Here is a 25210-nt window from a genome sequence, read left to right as displayed (position 1 = left end):
ACCAAAACAAAGATCTGTGTCATCTCTACTAGAAATCAGCCCAGACCAAGGACGAAGAGGGGTATTACATAACGTTCAATCCAACAAGAAACAATCCTAAAGGTTTATACACCAAAGAGCTTCAAATCACATCCTTTCAGTAAAAACTAAAAGGAGAAATGTACATGTATTTGGAGACTCCAATACCCCAACTTCAACAATTCACAGAACGACTGGACAGAAATTCAGTGGGATATAGGACTCTATGACGTCATCACATCAACCAACAGATCTCATCGACCTTTACAGAACACCCCACCCAGCAGACAGCAGCACGCACATTCTTTTCCACCCTATGACCTTCACCAGGATAGACTTCATTCTGGGCCATAAAATGAACCTCAAAGGATTTAAAAGAATAGAAATCATAGAATGTGATCTCTGACTAAAATGGTTATCAACCCTAGAAATAACAAAGTTAACAGCAAAATCTCCAAACACTCCTAGACAATCCATGGGTCAAAGTCTCAAGAAAAATAAAAACTAGCATTGAATGTCATGAAAATACAGCATATTAGGTTTGTGGGACATACCTAGTAGGAACAAAAATAAAATACTCAGGAGTAAACAAGTATATAAGACATATAAGAGGAAAATGAAAACTCTACTAAGGGACATAAAAAATGGAATAAATCTGTTTAGTTCTTAGAAAAATGCAGGGTTTAAAAAAAAAGTTCTCAAAGTAATGTATAGTAACTAACAGATTCTTGATCAAAATCCCATTAGGAGTTTTGAGTCGATTGGGGTAAAAAATTGATTCTAAAGTTAATATGAAAGCATCAACATTTAAGAAAAATCAAGAAACTTCTGGAAACGTGAGTGAGGGAGTCTGAGGGAGGTTACTAGCCTAAGAGGCACTAAACAGAGTTCCAGTCGTTGGCAGTGTGATATCCATGCCAAAACAGGTCATTGGAACAGTTAGTCACAAAACAGGCCCAAGGAGCTGGAAATCTGGCGTATTCTAACAGCGGCGTGGTGAGTCAGTTGAGGGGAGCCAGACAAAAGGGTGATTAATCGTCTGGAACAATCAGCCCAGCATTGTTTTGTTGCTTTTTAAAGCTGGATCCCTACCTCAGGCCTTCAGCATAAATTGTGAATAAATCAAAGAATTTAGTGTTTTAGATAAAACATTGAAAGCCTTTGAACTTTCAAGGTTTTAGGAATATTTTGAGAGATGTGGCTTAATGAGTGATGAAGGCCATTAAGCGTGACACAAAACGCTAACTCCTTAAGTGAAAATAATTAGTAAATTGACTACAAAATTTTTTTAAATTTTATATGCCAAAAATTTTAATAGCATCATAAGGCAAACCACAAGCAATGAAAAGGTATCTATAGTGTAGTAAATAAATAGATAATGGCCTGTAGAAAATTAGCAAATCACATAAATGAACAACTTACAAAAAAATACAAATGGATAATAAACAGATAAAAGATGTTCAGCCTTACTAATATCAAAGTGCAAATTAAGATACAATTTATTGTCTATCATATTGAAAAAGCTTTTTAAAAGGGGATCTGGTGATGATGGAAGCAGGGACGCTTGTTTAAGAATGTGTTAATAATAAGGTTATATCAAGGAGTGTGTAAATTTTCTAAAGAAAAATAACTTGATAAGATCCATCATAATTTAAAATATGTACACCCTTTGACCTAAAAATTATTCAATAGACTTTTTCTACATGAGGATGCTCTTCCTTAGACATACTCCACTGTCACTCCCATGTCTCTGCCATATTGTAGACGCCCTCCCTAAGCACCCTATATAGCAGACCCACCCCGTCACTCTCTCCTTTCCCTGTTGTACATGTATTTATATCATTAATCATATCAAACATATTAGCAAACTGTCCCTTGCCTATTCTCCACTAGAATGTCACTTCAAAGAATCTGGGACCTTGGTTTGTACAGTATTCAGAGCATAAAAGAGCTCCGTGACTAACCCAGTTGCACAGGTACAAAGGTGTGTGCGTGATGTTAGTGCCCCTTTGTTTATAAAAGCCGAAAGAAAGAACGTAGAAACTCCTCCAACCAGGTGATGGCTGTCTAACCAAGCACATCCCTGCAATGGGAGTCTACACGCCTACTTATACGAACGAGGTTGCTCTACGTACTAACATAAAATGATTACTAATGAGAAAAGGCAGTTGCAATATGTAAATATACATAGATGCGTGTGGATAGACGTGTGTGTGTGTGTGTGTGAGCTCGGGCCTGTCTACACAGGTGCTCATCTAGAGTGAAGAGGAGTGTGGCTCTGCTTGCTGACTGCTGGCAGCCTTTGAACCTTGTCCCTCCCTCTGCCCCTTGTACCCCAATTTCTGGATAAACTCCTTTGGTGCCAGCAGGAGAGTCAAACCACACAAGCCCCTGCCCTAGTGCAGGAACCCTCACCCTGACCACAAGAAAAACCCCAGCCAGTCCCCTTGCCTGCTCGCTCAGGCCATTTCCCTCCTGCCCGAGAGGGCTGTCCCGCTCTCCCAGAGACCTCAACTACGGTAATTAAGCAAGAAACCTTTCATATCTTCTTGGTGTGTCTACATGTCATCAGTCTTGACATCTGACCCCAAATTTTTCTGGGGGTGGTGGTGAGGGGGAGTGCCATCTTTCTGCAGGTGACCATACACGTAGCTATACTGAATGATGTAGATATTCATGGAAGTAAGTATATCTACATATATACAAGCCTTTCCGTATAATCCACACATAAGCATATAGATGGATGTGTACAGCACTGGTCTATTACTGTACACAGATACACCAAGAGAGGCAAATAATATATGCATAAAAAAGCATCTGGAAGAATATACTCCAAACCACTAAAAGATAGTGGCTATCTCTGGTGATAGAGAATTTTTCCTTTCTCAGTTACACATTGTATTTGAGTTTTTACAAGCAGGTAGGAGTGCAAGATGGGGGCCTCACTGCTAGAGCCCTGGAAACCATGTTGAGGGTTTTGGTCTTGATCTTTGAAGGACAAGGTCAAGAGGATAAAGGGTTTAAGCACAAAACCAATATGAGATTGGCTGGGATGCAGTAAGGAAAATGCACTGAAGGAGGCTCACCCAGGAGGAGACCAGGCAGGACACTACTCAGCCGTCCAACAAAAGGTGCTGGAAGTTTGAAGCAGAGTGGTGCTGGCGGTGGGAAAGGAGATAAGATTAAGGATTCGGCGTCTATTAGGGTGTTAAACCCACGTGGTTTGTGGACCAGCTATGACGCTGAGAGAGAAGGGGACAGAGAAGGACAGTTGCGGGTTGGACAGCGATGTCCCGCACCAGCTATGACGCTGAGAGAGAAGGGGACAGAGAAGGACAGTTGCGGGTTGGACAGCGATGTCCCGCACTGGTGGAGACTGAGGAAGTGTGGCGGCTTTGGGGAGAAACGTCATTTTAGTTTTGGACGTGGTGAATTTAAGAGGAGTTTGAGACATGCCAGCAGAAGTGCTGAAACTGAAGCTTGGAAGAAAGGCCTAGTCTAGAGATAACAAAGTTGGAAGTCATGAGCACACAGTTGGTAATTAAAGTCATATGAATGGGTGAAATGGGAGAGTAAAATATTAAAAGATGAGGGTCTAAGATTGAGCAATAAGAATCGTCAGTAATAAAGGAGTAGAGGAAGGTGCATCATAGAGGGACTGAGAAGGAGCAGCAGCAGATGCAGGCAGCAACCACAAGGTGCACAGTGACGGATGCCATGGAAGGGGACGGAGCGCGGAGGTGTGGCCTTCAGAACTCACAGTGAGGGGGAGGTCCCGCGAGGTGAGGGGTTAAAACAGCTTGGATTTAGAGACTGGGAGGTCTCAGAGACTTCATCAAGATGCATTTTGGTGGAGTTAGGATGGCGGCAGCCAGGTTGGTGGTGGGGAAGGAAATAAGGACCGTGAAGAAAAACAACCCTTTTAAGTAGTTGGACCAAGGAGGAGGGTATAGCTCAGTGGCAGAGTGTATGTCTAGCATGCACAAGGTCCTGGGTTCAATCCCCTGTACCTCCACTTTAAAAAAAAAAAAAAAAAGGATAAATAAAAATCTAATTACTTCTTGGACACAAGATTAAAAAGAAATTTTTTTAACTAAGTAGTTTGACTGGAAAGAAGAGGAAAGAGACTCAGTGGAGTTCACTTTACAGTTTGTAAGCTATGGAATCTTAATGTTAAAATGTGGACCCAAAGGACATGGGCAGACAGAGGGAAATCACAGAACAGATACAATTATAAATCTGAAAAACTCAAGTCTCAAATGAAAACCCATCACCATAAGAATGAGCTCAGTAAGGCGGCTGTATGAAAATCAACAGACCAAAAACTGAATAGCCTCTCTCAATACAAATAACTAGTTAGAATGTTAGATTGGAAGTTATAATGAAAGAAAACAATATATTTGAAATAAAAGCCTTAAAATGCCTAAGAATAAACTTAACAAGATGTACAGGACCTATTTGAAGAAAATAAAATCCAGCAAAGAGCAGAGAAGGAACATTGAACAAATGGAGAGAAAAACCTCATTCTTTACATGGGAAGACAGCACTGAGAAAAAAGAAGCCAATTTTTCCTATGCTAACTGATACATTTAACAAATTAACAATTAAAATCTTAATAGGATTTGGGCAGACAAGGGAAGCACATTGCAACTATATGATTCTAAAACTTACCTGAGAAAGAGTAGCAATGAGGTGGGGTTTTGAAAAATGTATATAAACCCTATCTGACTAACAAAGAATATGACAGTGACGAAATCAGACAGATCAATGGACTAAAATAGCAAGGCTAGAAATAGACCGGGTAATTATGGGAATATAAGCAGACATTTCTAATCCAAGAGTGAAAAAGAGGTTATTCAATAAATAGTTCAGGGACAACTGGCCTGCCATTTAGGAAATCATACGGCTGCTTCCTGCATCAGACCTCACACTTCCATACTACGATGGCCTGCAAGACGGCACGTCAGGGATTTCTCGGTCAGAATCTGGGATGCATTCCACCTGGTGAAAACGATCAAGCTGTACACTTATGATCCGGCACTTTTATATGTATGTTATTTTCCAATAGAAAGTTTATTATGCACCCTTTCCCCCAAAAAAGACAAGGCCAGAGAAGGACTGAAAGAAAAGAGCTATGTATTCTCATCATTCTAACTGCAGAACCCAGAAATTATAAAGGAAAATATTGATAAATTTGAATGTCTATGAACTTTCGGTTTCTGTACAGAGAAAGGAAAACATAAAAAAGAATGAAAGATAAATGGAAAATTGGGAAATACTTGCAGTATGTCAGACAAATGATTAAAATCATTTATGTATATGAAGGACTCTCACAAATCAATGTCTTAAAGACCAAATTGAAAAATGGACAGGGACCTGAACGAGCAAGCTAAAAAAAATAAACACCCAATTAAAATATGAAAACAACATTCAGGTTCATTTCTGGAGTCAGACGCACTACCGTTGTGCCACGAGGTCGGCCTCAGGTTCATTTCTAATCAAAGGAAGATGAATTTCAGTAACAAAGAGATTTATTGACAGTTAAGACTGGCAAAGATGAAAAGGACAAACAAAACCAGTGGGCAAACGTATGAAGCAGTGGGGCCGAACACATTGGCACAACCTTCCAGAGAGAATTTTAGCACAGTGTATCAAAATGGAAAACGAGCAGACCCCTTGACCTACCAATCCAATTTCTAGGAATTTATCCTAAAGAGATAATGGCATAGTTGGGTAAAAACATACACACAAAGGTGCTTCTAACTGTGTTTATAATAGATAAATATCAAATAGTCTAGGCATTTAATACAGAAATGACAAAGCAATTGAAAGTAACTTTTGGAATGTAAGTATAATGGCATTTTCAGAAAAAGGGCTTGACTTTTATCTTTATCGCCATGAAAAATGTCTGCAACATATTGCTGCATGCCAAAGGCAGGCTATAGAAAGTCCATGAAGGTCCGGGTTCAAGATGAACTTGCCTCCTCTTACAGGCACACTGAATCTACAGCTACATACAAAACAATATCCTCTGAAAGAAACTCAAAAACTAGCTGAGTGGCTCCTACACGTTGGGCAAACAAACAAACCCACATCAAAATGGATAGGAGAGGCTGAGACACAATCTTACCATGAACATCCCCTGCCCAGTTCAGTGACCCACAGTAAGAGGGGGACTCACAACCTTGAGCTTCTCCATGAGGAGGGAAGGGTTTGAACCCCACATCTGGCACCCTAGCTTTTAAGACCTGCACCTGAGAGATGAACCCTCAAAATGTCTAGTTTTGAAAGCCAATGGGGCTTGCATCCATGAGACAAGGCTAAAGCAAACTGAGCATTATTTTTGGCAGGTTCACTTGGACTCACCTGGCTGCTCACCTGGGGCCCAGGGCAGAGGCAGCGCACTGAAACACATCCAGTCTTTCTGTGAAAGAGGCTTATTTGTCTATTTTAAGGCATCACCCTATGGGGCAGGCATCCACTTTAACATACATCTAGTTGTCTACTGGAATACTCTCCAAAGACGGAAGCTGGCAGGTACCAACTTTGCACTCTCCCTCTGCCTTGGTCCAGACCTCTGGTATCTCCCAGGAAGACACTTGTGCACATGTGTGGTGCCCCACCATTTTTGTGGTTACTGCCAGGGGACAGCCCTTGACTACCTGGTTCTGGTGGCCAGCAGGGCTTATGTTCATAGGTCCCACAAGAATGCAATAAACAGAGAAAGAGCTACACCCCACGGCACAGCAGTTGAGACCCAGCAGACTGAAACACCTTCTCTGGGGAAAAGAGGCCTATTAGCTTCTCTTCACAGTTGCAACCTGAGAGGCAGGCTTCTAGTTAAACACACATCTAGGGACCAACTATAATCCTCTCCAGAGACCTGGGAGGCTGGCAGATGCCATCTTTGTGCTTTCCCTCAGCCCCACCCCAAAGAAGTAGAAACAACTATAACTACAATAATTTGTTAATGGATACTCAAGATAAAAACAGGTAAATTGTGACATCAAGAACATAAAATGTGGGTGGGGAATAAAAATGTAGAGCTTTAGAAAGCATTTGAACTTAAGTTGCTATCAAATTAAGAGACCGTTGTATCTATAAGATGTCTTATGTAAGCCTCACGGTAGCCACAAAGCAAAAACCTGTAGTAGATAAACAAAAAATAAAGAGAAATGAATCCAACTGTACCACTACAGAAAATCATCAAATCACAAAGGGAGAGCTGTAGAAACAGAAATAAACCAAGGAAAAAGGGCAGAAGACAACAAAAAAATGGCAGTAAGTATATACCTATCAACAATTACTTTAAATGTAAAAGGGCTAAATTCTTCAATCAAAAGACAGAGTGACTAAATGGATTTAAAAAAAAAAATGACCCATCTGTATGTTGCCTACAAGGGACTCACTTCAGATATAGAGACACACATAGACTGGAAGTGAAAGTATAGAAAAAGTATTCCATGCAAATGGAAGTAGTTATACTTTCATCAGATAAAAGAGACTTTAAGAGAAAGACTGTAATAAATGACAAAGAAGGCCACTACATAATAATAAAGGGGTCAACCTAATAAGAGGATATAATATTTGTAAATATTTATGCACCCATATAGGAGCACCTAAATGTACAAAGCAAATAAATATTAACAGATCTAAAGGGAGAAACAGATGGCAATACAATAATAGGGGACTTTAATACCCCGCTTTCACCATGAATAAGTCATCCAAACAGAAAATCAATAAGGAAATGCTGGCCTTAAACAACACATTAGGCCAGATTGACTTAACAGCTCTATAGAGAACATTCCATCAAAAGAAACAGTATACACATTCTTCACAAATGCATATGGAACATTCTCCAGGATAGATCACATGTTAGGCCACAAGAGAAGTCTCAATAAATTTAAGAAGATTGAAATCATTATTAAGCATCTTTTCTAATCATAATGGTATGAAACTAGAAATCAATTACAAGAAGAAACTGGAAAGTTCACAAATATGTGGCAAACAAATAACATGCTACAGAACAACCAATGGGTGAAGGAAAAGTTCAGAGAATCAAAAAACACCAACAAAACTTATGGATGCAGCAAAAGCAATTCTGAAAGGAAGTTCATAGCAATAAATGCCTACATCAAGAAACAAGATATAAAATAAATAATCCAATGTTACACCTCAAGGAACTAGAAAAAGAATAAATGAAGCTCAAAGTTAGTAGAAGGAAGGAAATAACAAAGATCAGAGTGGAAAATAATGAAATAGAGACTAAAAAGACAATAGAAAAGATCAATGAAACTGAGAGCTTTTTTTTTTAACAAAGATAAACAAAATTGACAAACTTTTAGCTAGACTCACTAAGAAAAAAAACCTCAAAATCAGAAATGAAAAAGGACACATTACAACTGATACCACAGGAATACAAAGAGTCATAAGAGACCACTATGAAAAATTATACACCAACAAATTGGAAAACTTAGGAGAAATGGATAAATTCCTAGAAACATACAACCTACCAAGAGTGAATCATGAAGAAATAGAAAATCTGAACAGGCCAATTACTAGTAAGGAGATTGAATCAGTAATCAAGAACTTCCCAACAAACAAAGGTCCAGGACCAGATGGCTTCACTGTTGAATTCTACTGAACATTTAAAGAATACCACTCTCTCTAACTTTTCCAAAAAACAGAAGAGAAAGGAATACTTCCCAACTCATTTTATGAGGCCAGCATCTCCTTGATACCAAAACCAGATACGGATGTCACAAGAATAGAAAAGTACAGGACAACACCCCTGATGAACAGAAATGCAAAAATCCTCAACAAAATATTAGCAAACCAAATTCAACAATATATTAAAAGGACCATACACCATAATCAAGCAGGATTTATTCCAGGGATGCAAAGATAGTTCAACATCTGCAAATCAATGAGATACTCCATATTAACAAAAGGAAGGACTAAAAATCATGGTTATCTCAATAGATGCAGAAAAGCATTTGACAAAATTCAACAACCATTCATGATAGAACTTTCAACAAAGTGAGTATAGGGGGAACATATCTCAACATAATAAAGCTCATATGACAAGCCCACAGTTAACATTGTATTCATTGGTCGAAAGCTTTTCCTCTAACATCAAGAACAAGACACAGACGTCCACTCTAGCCACTTATTCAACATAGTATTGGGCCCCAGGCAGGGCAATCAGGCAAGAAAAATAAAAGGCATCCAAATTGGAAAGGAAGAAGTAAAACTGTCACTATCTGCAGATGACATGACATTATGTATAGAAAACCTCAAAGATTCCACACAAAAAAATGTTAGAACCAATAAATGAATTCAGTAAAATGGCAGGATACAAAACCAATATATAAAAACCCACTGTGTTTCTATTAACAAAGAGAAATTAAGAAAATCCCATTTACAATTGCATCAAAAAGAATAAAATACCTAGGAATAAATTTAACCAGGAGGTGAAATTCTGACATTGATGAAGGAAATTGAAGACACAAGTAAGTGAAAAGATAGTCTGTGCTCATGAATTAGAAGAATTAATATTGCTAAGATGCCCATCCCATCCAAAGCAATCTACAGATTCAGTGCAATCTGTACCAAAATTCCAATGTCACGTTTCAAAGAAATAGAACAAACAATGCTAAAATTTGTATGCAATCACAAACACCCCAAATAGCCAAAGCAATCTTAAGAATTAGGACAAAGTTGGAGGCATCACGCTTCCTGATTCCAAACTATACTGCAAAACTATAGTAACCAAAACAGTATGATATTGGCATAAAAATAGAAATATACATCAATGGAACAAAATAGACAGCCCAGAAACCTATGCATTTATGGTCAATTAATTTATGACAAAGAAGCGAAGAACACACATAGTGAAAAGGACAGTCTCTTCAATAAATGGTGCTGGGGAAACTGGACAGCCACATGCAAAAGCATGAAACTGGACCACTGTCTTAAAACATACATAAAAGTCAACACAAAATGAATTAAAGACTCCAACATAAGACCCAAAAGCATAAAACTAGAAGAAAACATAGGTGGTAAGCTCCTTCGCATTGGTCTTCATGGTTTTTTGGGGGTTTTTTGTTTGTTTTTTTTGGATTTGACACCAAAAGCAAAGGCAACAAAAGCAAATGTAAACAAGTGAAACTATTTCAAACTAAAAAGCTCTACAAAGAAAACCATCAAAGTGAAAAGGCAACCTACTGAATGGAATAAAGTACCTGCAAATCATATATCTGATAAGGGAATTAATATCCAAAATATAAAAAGAACTCATACAACTCAGTAACAAGAAAACTAACAATTCATTTAAAAATGAGCATAGGATATGAATAGACATTTTTCCAAAGATGACATAGGGATGCCCAACAGGTACCTGAAAATATGCTCAACATCACTAATCATCAGGGAAATGCAAATCAAAACCACAGTGCAACATCACCTCACACCTGTTAGAATGGCTATCATCAAAAAGGCAGGAGATCACAAGTGTTGCTGAGGATGTGGAGACAAGGGGACACTTGTTCACTCTTGGAATATAAATTGATGCAGCCACTATGGAAAACAGTATGGCAGCTCCTCAAAAAAGTGAAAATAGAACTATCATATGATCCAGCAATTCCACTTCTGGATATCTATTTAAAGAACAGCAACAACAACAAAAAAACTAACTCAAAGAGGTATCTGCACTCCCATGTTCACTGCAGCATTATTTACAACAGCCAAAACATGGGAACAACCTATGTGTCTATCAGTGGATGAATAGTAAAGTAAATGTGGCATGTATATACACCGTGGAATATTATTCAGCCACAAAAAAGAAGGAAATCCTGGCACTTGCAACAGCATGGATGGACTTTGAGGGCATTACGCTAAGTGAAATAAGCCAGGTACAGAAAGGCAAATACTGGATGATCTGACTTTTATGGAATCTAAAACAAACTTGTAGATGCAGAGAACAGATTGCTGGTTGACAGAGACAGGGGGGTGGGGTGAAAATAGGTGAAAGGGATCAAAAAGTACAAACTTGCAGTTATAAAATAAATAAGTCATAGGGCTGTAATACACAGCATGGTGACTATAGTTAATACTGTATTGTATATTTGCAAGTTGCTAAGAGTAAATCTTAAAATTTTTCATTAAAAAAATGTATAACTGTGTACGGTAATGGATGTTAACTAGACTTATTGTGATCATTTTGTAATATATACGTGGAATCACTATGTTGTACACCTGAGATTAATATAACATTATGTATCAATTTTATCTCAATTAAAAAAGCATATGAACTATGATCATATCTGGGTAAACTGTATATGCAGATTGATATGTACATATGCTTAGATATACTATAAGAGCTTCATTAAAACATTTGTTATCTCTAGTAAAATATTTGTTATCGCTAGTAAAATATTACTTAGTAAAATTTTCTTTCTAGTTTTAATTTTTGTGTTTTCAGTGTGGAAGGAAAAATCACATGTGGTCAAAGCTGCCTTTGGAAAATCTCTTAAGTCACTGCAAATACCATCAACACAAATGTCCTTATGAAGCACACTTGACACTGACAAAGACTTTCTCCTTGACCAAACTCTAGCCAGGCTTTTCTAAGCCTCTTCTCATCTAGGCGTCAACCATGATCGATAAGGATTCGGAGAAATACTCAGTTTCTAACAGCTCAAGACCCTACCCCTAGATGGCCCTAGCCATCCATCAAGTGCCTGCCTGAGGAAACACCAAGCTGCCAAAAAGAGTAGTTTGTTCCAATCAACACCTGAAAATAGGGCCCCTGTCCGGGTTTCACATGGATCGACCGTCTCTTCTCACTTTTTGCAATTTTTCACTCCCCCTTCTCTCCTGAGACTCTACTAGTGCTAATCCCCTTCCTCCCTTTAAAAAGCCCAGTCAGCTGTGTACAGAGATAAATTCAGTTCACTGGACTCCTCTCCCTACTGCAACAGTTATTACTAGTTAAAATCTGTCCTTCCTGCGTTAACGTCTGGCTTTGTTTATCTTTGACAGTGTAGTTTCTCAGTTTATTGCTTACTAGAAATCAAGTGATGAAACTATGAAATGGATAGATTTTTTAAAATTCCCGTTAACCTGTTTAGTTGTGTGTCATCTTATGCATGGATTGTTTCCATGCTTCTGGAGAGGGTCGGTTATTCAATAGGACAACGAAATCATTGCTCAGCTGTGGCAATTCAGTTAGGGTATTTTGAGACCCTTGAAAGATAAAGGTTTGTCTTTCATCCTTGTTTAGTATTTCTCTCACCCCGGGCAGAAATTTAAATTTTTAATGTACTGTTTTCCTGTATCTATCTTTATACTGTAAGAGAAAGGGTTTTCAAAAATTTGAAAACCTCCCTCTTCTTATGAGTACATGGCAATGGGAAATGAGAGTCTCATGATAAGCTTGTTCAACCCTTGCTCTTCCCAGTCCCGCGCCAATTCACTATTTAGCAACCAGGGTGCTTTTTTTAAAATGCAGAATTGATCATGTCACTGTTTAAACCTCTTCAACTATTTCCCACTAAGAAAAAAGTCCAAAGCCCTCAGGATGACTCTGAGGCACACCCTCTCCCTGTGCTTCTCCGCACTGTGCTCGCCACGGCTGTTTTCTATCCCAAGAACACACCAATCTCTTCCCACCTCCAGGACCTTGGACCAGCTGTCATCCCACCTGAAATGCTGTTTCCCTTTACAAGTTGTCAACATTTCATACTTGAGGTCTCACCTTCAATGTCACCTTCCCAGAGAGGCCCTGTCATTTTTAAAAATTTTTTTAAATAATTTTTTTCACTGAAGTACAGTTGCTGTACCATATTATATAAGTTACAGGTGTACAATATAGTGATTCACAATTTTTTAAAGGCTATATCCCATTTACAGTTTTTATAAAATATTGGCTAAAATGAAGCTTTGCCTTTTAAATGACTGTCACCCCTTTTACTCATTATCGTTCCTTCCAACTTCCTTTCAAGATGGGTGCTTTACAGATACAAAGATAATTCAAATAAATTATTTGAATCATCTTAATTGTTTACCTACGTGTAAAGTAACCAACTTGAAAGTGAGTCTCCTGAGAGCAGGAGTCTTGCGGTACACTGTCAAATGTTTAACAGGCTTTCCCAAAACACCCATTTGCCTATGGCCTTGGGATACTTGCTACCACCATGCTAATTTCGAGCTACAGTGTGACATACTAACTTCTTGCGAAATAACTTCTTGAAAATTGAGCCATCGGCTTTCACAAGCCAGAGCAAGCCGGCACCAGCACACCACTGGAACCTGGTCTGGCTTATTTACTGCTGCAAATAAACAAACTAGAACCAGGCCAGGCAGAGTAAGTGTGCAGAAAGTGCTGGCTGAATGTTGCACTGGGATAAATTCTCAATTCTATTCTATCAAATATAGGCTGTGGCTCACGGAGTCGTTTTTGGCATTCTAACTGCCAAACTGTGTAAGAGGGTACCTAGAATTTGTAGAGAATTACTCTGAAAACGCCTTGTCAAATGGGTCACTAAAGTAAGTTCCTAAAATGAAGGACAAAATAAAGAGGAGGAGAGAGGGAAGGGGAAGGGCAGGGGGAAGGGAAGGAAGAAGAATTAAGTGAAAGTAAAGCTTGTCTCCCCGTTGGTATCGTCCCTGTTGATGGCCGTGCGTCTCACTAGTCCATAGACCAATGGCATCAGATTCACTCTGGGAACTTGTTAAAACTGTAGGCATGGTCCCATGTACAGAATCAGAATCTCTGGGTGAAGTCCAGGAGTCTTCACGATATCAAGTGACCCTGGAAGATCTGATATGCACTGAAGTCAGAGAACCACGTCCAAGGATACACGGACTGAGCGCCTCCTGAGAGTGACACCAAGCTCTACTGTCTATTTGGAGCAGCTCGTCCCACCCAAAACCCAGGCAAATATCCTAGGAACAAGCAAATCTTCCCAGATGCTACCTTCCCATCCCAATCCTGGTGAGGAAAGCAAAGCATTCCGATTGCATAGTGATTGAAATAACCTGAGCTCAAAGTATCTTTGTTATTGAGGGATATTTATATGACTATCTAGCATTTGGCCTTGATTGTTATTGATCATTGTTATCATTACCAGCTACCATTAAGTGCTTATTATGTGTCAAATGTTGGGCTCAGTGCCTTGCATGTATTAATTTCATTTAATACTCAGAACAAATCTATGTAGTGGGTGCCATTGTTTATCTTTATTTTACAGATGATAGGGGCATAGAAATGTGGACACTTCAACTGTAAAGAGCTGAGAACTCCCCAGGCAGGATGCTAAGCAGAGCAGAGCCGTAAGCCCCGGGAGACCTGGTCCCAGTTGAGACTCTTTCTTGGTCCACAAAGTCACCAAAAGCAGGGTGGCCTCAAATACCCAGAGAAAATGTTCCAAGTGGTTGAGAACCAAGAGACTCAATTCCTAATTAAAGTCTGGAAAATAAACTATACCTCAATCTGATCATCCAAAAATTGGATTAATATTTTACTGCTATCTTTCACCATTATGTTCTTTTCTGAAAATGGTTAAATAGTACATGCAGAAGAACTTTAAGAAGCAAAACTGCAAGACCAAAACTGCCCTTATTTTTAAATAAGATCAGTGGGCAAAACATTTCCCAAATAGTTTTAAGGTAGTAGCAAAATCCCCTGTTAAAAAGGAATACTACTCAGCCATAAAAAGAATAAAATAACGCCATTTGCAGCGACATGGATGGACCTAGAGATCATCATTCTAAGTGAAGTAAGGCAGAAAGAGAAAGAAAAATACCATATGATATCACTCATATATGGAATCTAAAAAGAAAAAAAAAGGACACTATGAACTCATCTACAAAACAGAAACAGACTCACAGACATAGTAAACAATCTTACAGTTAGTTACCAGGGAGTGGGAAGGGATAAATTTGGGAGTTTGAGATTTACAAACGTTAGCCACTATATATAAAAATAGATTTTAAAAAGTTTCTGCTGTATAGCCCAGGGAACTATGTTCAATTGCTTATAAAAAAACCTTTAATGAAAAAGAATATGAAAACAAATATATGTATACGTATGACTGGGACATTACAATTGACACATTGTAACTGATGGTTCTTCAATTAAAAAAAAAAAAGAATCCCCTGTTAAATGATAGGAAATACACATTAGAGTCTGCTCAGCCACATCAACCCCCTTGCTCTGAAACTACCCCTCCCCAGGTGCATTAGCACATAAACCTGACTCTTGGGCACAACTGACTGAGCTCAAGTATGAACAACTGACCAGACCTGGCCAGTGGGATGCAAAGAGAGCATCTTTCTGGGATGCAAAGAGTACATCAGTGTCTTCTGGTGGCTGGATCTAAGGACATATGTTTAGGATTTGTGGGCAAGCATTGCACAGTGGTCTTCAGAAAAGAGTAAAGCCTGAATGCTCGGAGAGGTGGAGGCGTGACCATGGGCCCCAGACTGCCTGGATCAGGCCCACCCAGGGCCCAGCCTTGAAGGAGTAGGAAATGAACTAACTTCCCTGATGCTGAAATTGTCTGCTGATTCTTTCTGACCAAGAAATCCTGCAGTTTGCTTTCTCTCCCTTACTGCTTTTGTGCTAAGTAACCCCCAAACTCCTCCCTTACATTCTTTACAATAGTTTTAACCCAGAGGCCATGTTCCAGGAAGAAGGTAATGAGCTGATAATCTCAGAAGAATGGACAGACCCTCTGCAGTTCCCCCAGGACGCCAGAAAGATTCATGGAGGTTAAGGGCGATGTAGCTGCACCCTGTAAAGCGCCCTGATTGTTACCACCTTTTCTGTTCCATCCAGTTTTTTTCTGTTAAACTTCAAGACCCCAACTCCGAGAGGGATTCAGTCTCTAAGGCGTGAGCCTGCTGTGACTCCCTTTGCCTGGCAAAGCAATAAATCTTTTCCAATCCTCCCAAAACTCTGCCTCAGGGTCTCAATCCATTTTCAGGGTACAGAGCTCGGTTTTGCAGCAACAGCCTCACTGGCTCCTTGGCTTTAGCCAGCTCAGGTGGATATCCGTTTCTCATGGCCAATGGAGAACCATCAGTGCAGGGGGGGCAAACTGACCATGGCCATGCAGGTCACCAAATCTACCTCTGTTTCTCTCCTGAAACAAGGCCCCATCCAACAGTCCAGGTCACCCCTGGGTTTTCTCCCAGCCTGCACTTGGTCGGCCTGAGCGCTGGACTTACCCTGCCCAGGGCCACCTCCCTGTACCCTGGTTCAGCCTCACTGCACAATTTTCCAACTGCACCCTCAACAGTGTCAAGGTTGGGGTCCCGTGTCATCCAACTGCTCAAGCTCCTGTGTTAGCCTTGTCTTTTGCATCCTCCCCCAACAACGTCCAGCAAAATCCAAACCCTTCATGCAACGCAATACATGCTATTGACCGACAGAAAGCCTGGAAGCATTAATTTAGCCTTTTCTCCTCCCCAAATTCGCCAAATAATCAGAAAACAGCACCTCAAGAAAACTCATATCAACAAATCCTCAGTTAAACCTTAACCCGAAAAGACCCAGGTCCCTCTTCCCCCACCTCCCTTAGACATATCCTCCCCACAGAGACCCCTGGGCTGTACCTGGGATATGAATGGCGCCACCATTGCTCCAATGCGACACAGGGAGCCGCTGGTCCCCATCCCCAAAGCTCGCATCGTCGTGGGGTAGACCTGGAGGGGAGGAAATAGAAGTATCAGTTAGTTTAGACCCTTCCTTCCCCAGTCCTCTGCCTGCCCTCGCGAGGTCAGGCTTCCATATACATAAAACACCAAATATTCTGAGATGTATAGGATATAGAATAGAAGGTGTTCATTTCCTCAGATACACAGCTCTGACTTTTAACAACACCAGGAAAAAAAGTTAACACTCACAAATTTTTTGTTAAGTGCACAAAGAACGTGTTTAATTGAATATTCCGAATGTGAGTTTAGAAAGTTAAGCCCTGGAATCAGACGGAAGATTTCCACTTTAGGGCTATGAAAGTACAGAGGCGGTTCTACTGAACGGGAAGAAAACACTCCCCAAATAACAATCCTACCAAACCTTCAATACAGGTGCTGCGAAAGGAACTGACCAGCGTGCCAGACACGCTACACCATTCACCAGGTTTGTGCTGCTGACCCTTACGGCAGAGTCTACTTTCTTGCTACAATTTTCCTGCATTTATAGTAAAGCTTCATTCATCTGTACTTATTGATTCAGAATTCTGAATAAGCAAGTATTTAATAAGTAAAATTATAGGGAGACTATGAAGGAATTTAATTTTGGAATTTTTCTCTTAATGCTATATAATATTGATCAGTTTTTATCAATTCACTAAAGCAAAGCACGTACCCTCTTTACTTGGACACATCGTGTTAACCACCCTCTGTCAAATGCAAAAACAAGATGCTTTCCTGCCTCAGAGGACACTGCTGTATTTTTAAGAGGTCTGGGGGGTTAAGTGCCTTTTCAGAGTTTTTCTGGAAAATGAGGCTGCTGGCTGTTGAAAACAATGGACTCAGATACATAGTGATCACCTTTGCTCTATTATCGGTAGTTTTTGTTCATTTTTGAGAGTTCTAGGAGATGAAACAATAGAAGACAATCATCTTCAGGGACACATCTTTGATTTTTTTTAAAACAATAAGTATCAGGTTAAAAATACCTAGAAACGACCCTTTCAATGAACACATTCCAAAATATGTTAAATTGAATATTCCCCATATAACATTAGAGGCACACCAAAAAACACAGACTTTTAAGTTCATAAATTCACAATGATTTTAGAAGATTTTGTTCATGGAACTAAATGAATGAATGTGTATGTCAAATGTATCATAATCCCATATTTTTATCTGTGGAAGGGGAAAGGAATATTTCTCTGTGGCTTTAATGGTTTTGCTGTGTCCTCTCTGCATTTTGAGCAGACTTCCACCTTTCCCAAGAAGGCAATGAAAGCAGCTTCATCAGTCCCTACCTTCTCTGGCTCTGTGAGAGACAAAGCCAGTCAAAATACTGTTTCCTATTCAGATATTGCTTATTTCTAGGAATATTAAGTCTTTCAAACGGGGTTTGTGAGGAAATCCTCTAGCTCCCCCACAAGTAGACTATTAAGTAGATATATTTCAATAAATTAAGAATAAATTACCACTACATTCGAATTTAAGCTACATATGACAAACAACAGATGGAGTGAGACGTGATCGTTCAAAAGAATAAAGGTGAAAAATACATTCTAATTTCAAAAAGAAAGAGAAATAGGGTGACTTTACATTCTATCAGCAACGAGCAGGTACCAGGCCCTCATTCTTCTGGAAGCAAGGTACACGGACAAAGTTGTTTTTTACTTGGATGCTGTTTAATAAGCAAGGGAGAAGGTCCTGTCTTTCTTCTCAGACTGGCTTTCACTAGACTCACTGGGAACAGGGGAAAGACTATATCAAATAAACCTTCTGGGGGTTTTTTGTTTTGTTTTGTTTTGTTTTTGTTTGTTTTTTGGTGGAGTGGAGGAGGTAAGTAGATTTATTTATTTAAAAATGATTTTTTTAAAATGGAAGTACTGGGGATTGAATCCAGGACCTTGTGCATAAGCACACCCTCTGCCACTGAGCTGTCCCCTCCTAGCCCCATGTCATTTTAATAGGACACTTTTAGAAAGTCATCAAGTTGACAGAAGCCAGGGAAACGTTATCAACGGATGAACACCCTGTCTAGGTAGCTCACCTTGCACATCACCAACCCCTTCCCCAGGACTAACCTCAGCGGTGTAAATGTAGATGGTGTTGAAGTTGGCTGCCACCAAAGCCCTCAGCATGAAGAGGAAGCCAATGAGACCAGCACTGGGGGACCGGAAATGAGAGAAGTTACCAGAGGCAGCACGGAGGGCCTTCTGGGGCCCCGATTTAAGTGCATTACAGATGCCAATACACACCCATGGAGACCAGGTTCCCCATGGAGGAGCTGCTTCCCTGCTGGCCTGCTTGGGGGGCCCTAAAGCAAAAGTCTGACTCAAACCTTCAATCCTGTTCCTCCAAAGTGTCCTGCTCAGCCCCTCTGATGAGCACACCTCTGTCTCCACCCCTGAAAAATGGTATGGTTTGCAGAATAAGTGATATATACTGTAAATGAGGCCACTCTAGTGTTGCAAATTAAGAGCGCGATGAATTTTCCCACCACAGGTATGTTGTCTACATCACTATCTTAACAATGGTGTGGATAATCTGATCAACAACTACAGTCCGCATTCTCCAGGACGCTTGGCATAAAGATCCTAAATATCTTGGTGAGTGAACTGAGTACCCCCACACTGGCACCCGCGTCCTGTGAGAGCTGGAGAGGGGCCGGATCAGGGCAAGAGTGGAGTGGGAGGGGCAGGTACTGGGCAAGATTGTTCTGGTCCAACAAGCACCGCGTTCTCTACTCTCCTGGTGAAAACGGCTTTCCCCTGAACCCCACTGAATGTCACGGGTCAAGAGATCTCATTTTAAAGCCGCTGCACAAAACTAGATTGTTTCAAAGCAACTGGAGAGAAAATACCTTGAAGTGCAAATATTAAGGAGAAGGAAGAATAAAGCTGTACATCCCATAGTAATAGAAAGGCTCAGCCGTCTTCCCAGGAAATTAATGCCCAGGATATTTAAAGGATTCACTAGGAAAAAATGACAGACAATTTTCAGAACCTTGAAAGCAAAGGGCATTTATCAACACTGGCCTGGATTCCTCCCTGTCTTTTCAAAAAGAAGCAACTTACTCCAAACTTCATGCATATTCTAGCCAAAACCCAGACACATTATCATCAACTTCATGACGCCTTCAATGTGCTTCTCCCATGTGGGTCCGAGAATGACCAGCACTGGTGTGTGTGAAGGATAATTTATGTCCAGGACACTTATTACAGCATGTAGGTCTACTGTAAACTGCCAACTTGCTGGACCTGTATTTTAAATGTTTTATTCTGCTTTTCAAATTCCAGGTGCCATTGATTTTTAAGTACCATTATTTTATGTCTGTTAAAACAGAAACAGTGCTGCCAACTGAAATCTAACAAGCTGCTGTTAAACACATCCCAGTTTTTAGAGATGTTATAATATGGGGGGAAAATGCGTCTTAGAATTGATATGATGCAGTAAGTCAAAACTCTGCTCCTCCAGACTTCTCCCCGCACTGGAGACATGTCAGCATGATCTGGGAACTTGTTCAGTTCCATCAGGCAGGAGCCAAGTATATGACAGGTCCCACTTCTCTCCTCTGAGTTCTGAGTTGCGTGTCCCCCACCCAAAACAGAGAGCCACCAGATACAGAGACACATTTACGAGCAATTTCGCCAATGGTGCTGATGATCATGGTCCGGTAGTCGGAGGGGGCAAACATGTGGCAGCGGCAGGGGCTCTGGCTCTCCTCCGAGACGCCCGCGGTCTCCACTGCCTCGGACTCGGACCGCGAGCCACAGACCAGGTCCCGCTCCAGCAGCTCTGCGCTGGCCAGGATGACCCCGTAGTAGGCAAAAGAGATTCCCAGCCTGGAAGTGAGAAGAGAGGGACATGAGGAAAGGCTGTCGTCAGGCCTGAAGGAGGGGCAGCACCCCCAGAGGTGGGGAGGGTGCTCCAGGCGGAAGGCGCCCTGTATGGAAGGGAGAGGACAGAGTGGGAAGTGAGGTCACATATCTGCGGGAGGCTGGGGGGCGGCCTTCAGCGGAGGCTGCACGGTGGGAAATGGATTTGTAAGGAGCAGCAGGATGGGACTAGATGGTGGAGGACCCCTCAGGCCAGGAAGGAGTTTTGTAACAGAGGAAGAACAGAACTGACACCATGTGGATGTTGCCAGAGCTGCTGCAGGTCTTTGCTCAAAACCTGCCAACCCCCACCACCAGCAGGAGTTAACAAATCTTTAAAGGGCCCAGAGAGAAGAAAAGAAGCTACAAACAAAAAAACCAGCTGGAACCAGCTGCAACCAAAACGGCTAAGAATCTGACCTCCAACAGACCCTGAGTCTCCTTCTACGCTGATTTGACTACATTAGCACATTAAATGACACACCTACCCACAGCCATGGCCAGATATTAAGAACCAAAACAGGATAGAAAGGGGGTGGCACCCCACTCCCTCCAAATAGCCCAGCCTCTTCCCAGGTAAACTAGTGCCATCATTAGCCTCACTCCTCTGCCCTGTCTTCACTCTAAAATTACATCCCCCTCGCCAGGTGGGCAAGAAGTTGATCTGTGAACTTAGTTCCACGTCGCCATTCTTTGGCTGTTGAATCAATCTTGTGCTGAGTCTACCTTGGCTTTGGGTTTGTTATTCGGAACAATAACAAATTCATTCAGGTTCGAACCTGAGCAGAGAAAGCAAGCTCCCCCGCGGAGGCAGAGAGCAGGGTCCACACAAATTAATTCGGTAACCTTGAACCAGCCTCCCACATCCTTAGGCTGGTGTGTTCAATTACATTAGCCCTGCACACAAAGAGTGAGCAATGTTGCTTGTGCCCAACTAGCTCACTTAAGCCCCCTGGAGAAAGTTCCCATCCTGCAGTTCTGGGTTAGTTTTGGCTACTACTTGTTGTAGCCAAATTCTTCGCCTTCCGGCTAGAAACCTGGCTAAGGAGCAGAGATGAGCGCGGTTACGTCAAAATAAGTGCTAACAACTGGAAGTTTTGCAGGGGCCGTAGGACAGCAGGCAGGAACACAGCAATGCTATGCTTCCCTTGAAAGCCAGGTGGCTCCAAGAAGTCTGCAACCCATTTTTACCCTTTAATCTTGAGCACCCCCCCCACCTCCCCCTTTTCTCTCAGCATAAATGAAGCCTGAATTCTACTCCAAATTAATATGGTTCTTGAGGACATTGGTCTGCCATCCTGTCTGTCTGCTGGCTTTCCCAATAAAGTGGCTATTCCTCGCCCCGACACCTCGTCTCTCGGCGTCGTGGCCCACCACGAGGCAGGCGGTGTGAGCTTAGACGCGGTAGCAGTTTGGTTTATTTCCCACAGCTGCTGCAACAACCTAGCACACACTCAGCGCTCACAACAACACGGTTATCTCACAGTTCTGGAGGGCAGCAGTTTGGCGGGTCCGATTTCTCTGCTCAGAGTCTCACAAGAAAGAAATGAAAGTGTAGGCAGGGCCGCTCGCCTTTCTCGGGGAGAATCCATCCCGTTGCTCAGCCAGGTGGTCAGCAGAATCCACTCCGCGGGCTGTGAATCCAGCTCCACTTCCCTGCTGGCGGCTGACCTGTGGTTCTCACCTTCCGCAGGCCTCCCTCAAGCCTCGTCTACGAAGCCAGCACCAGCAGGTCCAGGCCTCCTCAAGCTCGGAGTCTCTCCCTCTGCCTCCTTCCGTGCTCTCTCTCCTGCCGCTTCTCTGAGTCCAGCTGGAGAATCTTCTCTACTTTTAAAGACTCAAGGGATTCGATTGGGCCCACCTGCATAACCCAGGCTGCTCTCCCCACTATACGGCTCGGCTCCTGTTAATCACGTCTCAGTTCCTTCACAACTGCACCCAAGTTAGTGTTTGATTGAATCACCAGGGGTTGGTAGTTGTGGGGGGTCGTCTTCAGAATTCTGCCTATTGCAGTGTCTTTAGCGGGCCATGAAGAGCCTGGAAAGTTTTCCTTTTGTTTATATTTTCTCCCTAACTTTTTTTTCTGTTTTTTCTTTAATAGATATTTTTATTGAGCTATAAACAACGTACAGAAACATTCATATATCCAAGTCAAGAAAAAGAATGCCATCAGCCTCCCAGAAGCTCCCCATGTGCCCCTCTCTGTTTTATAGAACCAGCCGTAGAAGCCAGCTGGAAAGACAAATGGGGACAATCGCAGAAAATCACGTGTGATCTGAGTACTGGGTGACATTAACGTGATGATCGTTAATCCTGGTGGTGTGAGTTTAGGATTGGAATCATCTAAGAAAGCATCCTCAAGTAGCCAAGACTCTTACTGAAGTATCTGGGGGTGAGATGGCATGAAGTCTAGGGCTCGCTTGAAAACAACTTCAGCCCAGGAGAAACAGAGCTGAAGCAAATCTGTGTGGGTATCAGTGATTATCAGACCTGGGTGACGAGCAAAGCCAACTTCATCAGGGGTATCCTCCCTGCTTTCATGTGCGTTTGGAAATCTTCATAATGAAATATTAAAAAACAATCACAATCTCTCTCCCCTGTTATTAAGGTAGCTTTCATTTTTTTGGTTTAATTTCCAAATATTAAGAGTATTTTAAAAATTAAAAAGTCTCAAGAGGAGACAATACCAACCTATTTTTAGTGATTGTATCTGGGAAAGGCAGAAAGACCACCACTTTCCTGAATTCAAACACTATAGATTAGTTTTTACTGTTTTGTATCTTTATGTAAATGGAAGCACATAGTATGTATTCCGTGTGTCGGACTTTCTTTATACATTATTACATTTGTAGGATTCAGCCATGTTGAGTGCAGACCTCTAGTTTTCTCACTTTTGTTATTGTATAGTATTCTATTTTACAAATATAACACAATTTATCCACTATACTGTTGATGGGCATGTGGGTTGTTTGTAGTTTGGGGCTGTTACAAATAAAATAATGCTATTTTATTTTACTATGCATTTCAGTTGGGTATAAATCTAAGAGTGGTTGCTGAGCCATAGGATACGCATATTTCCAACTGTAATAGACATCTCCAGACCATTTTCCAAAGTGGTTGTACTGGTCTGAACTTCAATCAGCCATGTGTGGAAGAGCCAGTGACTTTACATCCTTCCCAGCACTTGATATAGTCAGTCTTCTCACTTTTAGCCATTTGGGTAGATCTGTAACAACGTCTCACTTGGTTTTAATTTGCATTTCCCCCAGCAACTTTATGGCTGGGCATGTTTGCACATGCTTACTCAGTATACATTTTTGGTCCAGTGCCTGTTCAAGTCTCTTGCCTACTTCTCTACTAGGTTGTGTATTTTCTTGTTGAAAAAATTATGTAATAGAAATATATTAATAATATATACAATACATACCTATAGTTCGTTAGATAAAGTTTCTTCTCTTGGTGGCTTACTTTTCAGGCTCTTCGTGACAGCTCAGGACACAGAGTTCCTAACTTAACGTAGGCAAAGTCATCCATCTCTTCCTTTACAGTTAGCACTTTTTGTGTCCTGTTTAGACAGTCTTTGCTCACTCAGGGTCCTGGCTGCACAGACAACACCACTGAATCTATTCTTTTCAATTTATCAGTGATCTCAAAGAACCTGTTCCTGGAAAGTGATGAGGGAAAAGACCAGGCTGCAAAAGGTTAGAATGTGAGCTCGCGTGCTAGGATGAAAAATGAAAAACTGGTTGTAGATGATTCTGATTTTTTTCTTTCTCCCTTGTTGTTATTTCACATGCATTTTGTGGTCAGTGGTATTAACAGAAAGGCAAGGCATTGCTGGACTCTGCCTGGGGTTTTCTCCCCAGAGCACACAGAAGGGATTTACTTCAGTGGGGTTTCTCCCACTGAAAAATACTTGTTTATTTAAATCTAGTTTTGAAATAATTCCATTCTTACCATATGACCCAGATCTGTAACGTGGTCCGTAAATATTTAGCATCCAATAGGTCTGCAAATCTTCCTCTTTTTTCCTGGGGCAGGAAGAGGGGGAGATGGAATAGATGTGGTGGGTTAAGGACAGGCAAAGGCAACTCTGATATTTTAGATCACAGGAGACAAGAGCAACATGGGAATGTGGCGGGTGAGACAACCACTCAGCTCTCCTGAGTACCTCCCACTCAAACCCAGAGAGAGCCATTTTTAACACATTATTTCAGCCCATCAGCCTTTGCACACTCTTTTTTTTTTAATTGAAGTATAGTCAGCTTGCAATGTTGTGCTAGTAGTTTCTGGTGTACAGCATAGTGATCCAATTACACACACACACATATTTATTTTCATATTCTTTTTCATTATAGATTATTATAAGATATTGAATATGGTTCCCTGTGCTATACAGTAGGACCTGATTGTTTATCTATTTTATATATAGTATTAGTATCTGCAAATCCCAAACTCCCAATTTTTCCCTCCTCACCCCCTTTCCCCCCGGTAACTACAAGTTTGTTTTCTACGTCTGTGAGTCTGTTTCTGTTTTGTAAATAAGTTCGCATCATTTTTTTTTTAATTCCACATATAATTGATCTCATAGGCTATTTGTCTTTCTCTGTCTGACTTAC

The 25210-nt window shown here is 41.1% G+C and overlaps 1 protein-coding gene across 9 annotated transcripts in view; it reads right to left on the bottom strand.

The window, feature by feature from the left end:
• Window positions 1-25210, bottom strand: part of SVOPL (SVOP like) — a 67469-nt gene that overhangs the window by 9234 nt on the left and 33025 nt on the right. For 6 of the 9 annotated variants that reach the window (XM_074366959.1, XM_074366961.1, XM_074366960.1 and 3 more), the window contains 4 exons: window positions 24549-24622; window positions 20353-20558; window positions 18798-19120; window positions 16639-16728 (listed from right to left, as the gene is read on the bottom strand). In XM_074366959.1, coding sequence (XP_074223060.1) covers window positions 16639-16728; window positions 18798-19120; window positions 20353-20558; window positions 24549-24622 — 693 coding nt within the window. Of the gene's footprint in view, window positions 1-16638; window positions 16729-18797; window positions 19121-19576; window positions 19689-20352; window positions 20559-24548; window positions 24623-25210 lie in introns of those variants that run through there. The other 3 variants (XR_012508063.1, XM_074366962.1, XM_074366967.1) reach the window with 3 other exon arrangements.

The sequence above is a fragment of the Camelus bactrianus genome, chromosome 7, assembly GCF_048773025.1.
Source record: "Camelus bactrianus isolate YW-2024 breed Bactrian camel chromosome 7, ASM4877302v1, whole genome shotgun sequence".
Classification (NCBI taxonomy): Eukaryota; Metazoa; Chordata; class Mammalia; order Artiodactyla; family Camelidae; genus Camelus; species Camelus bactrianus.
Note: the sequence above shows the minus strand (reverse complement) of the source record. Positions and strands in the feature narration are given on the sequence as shown.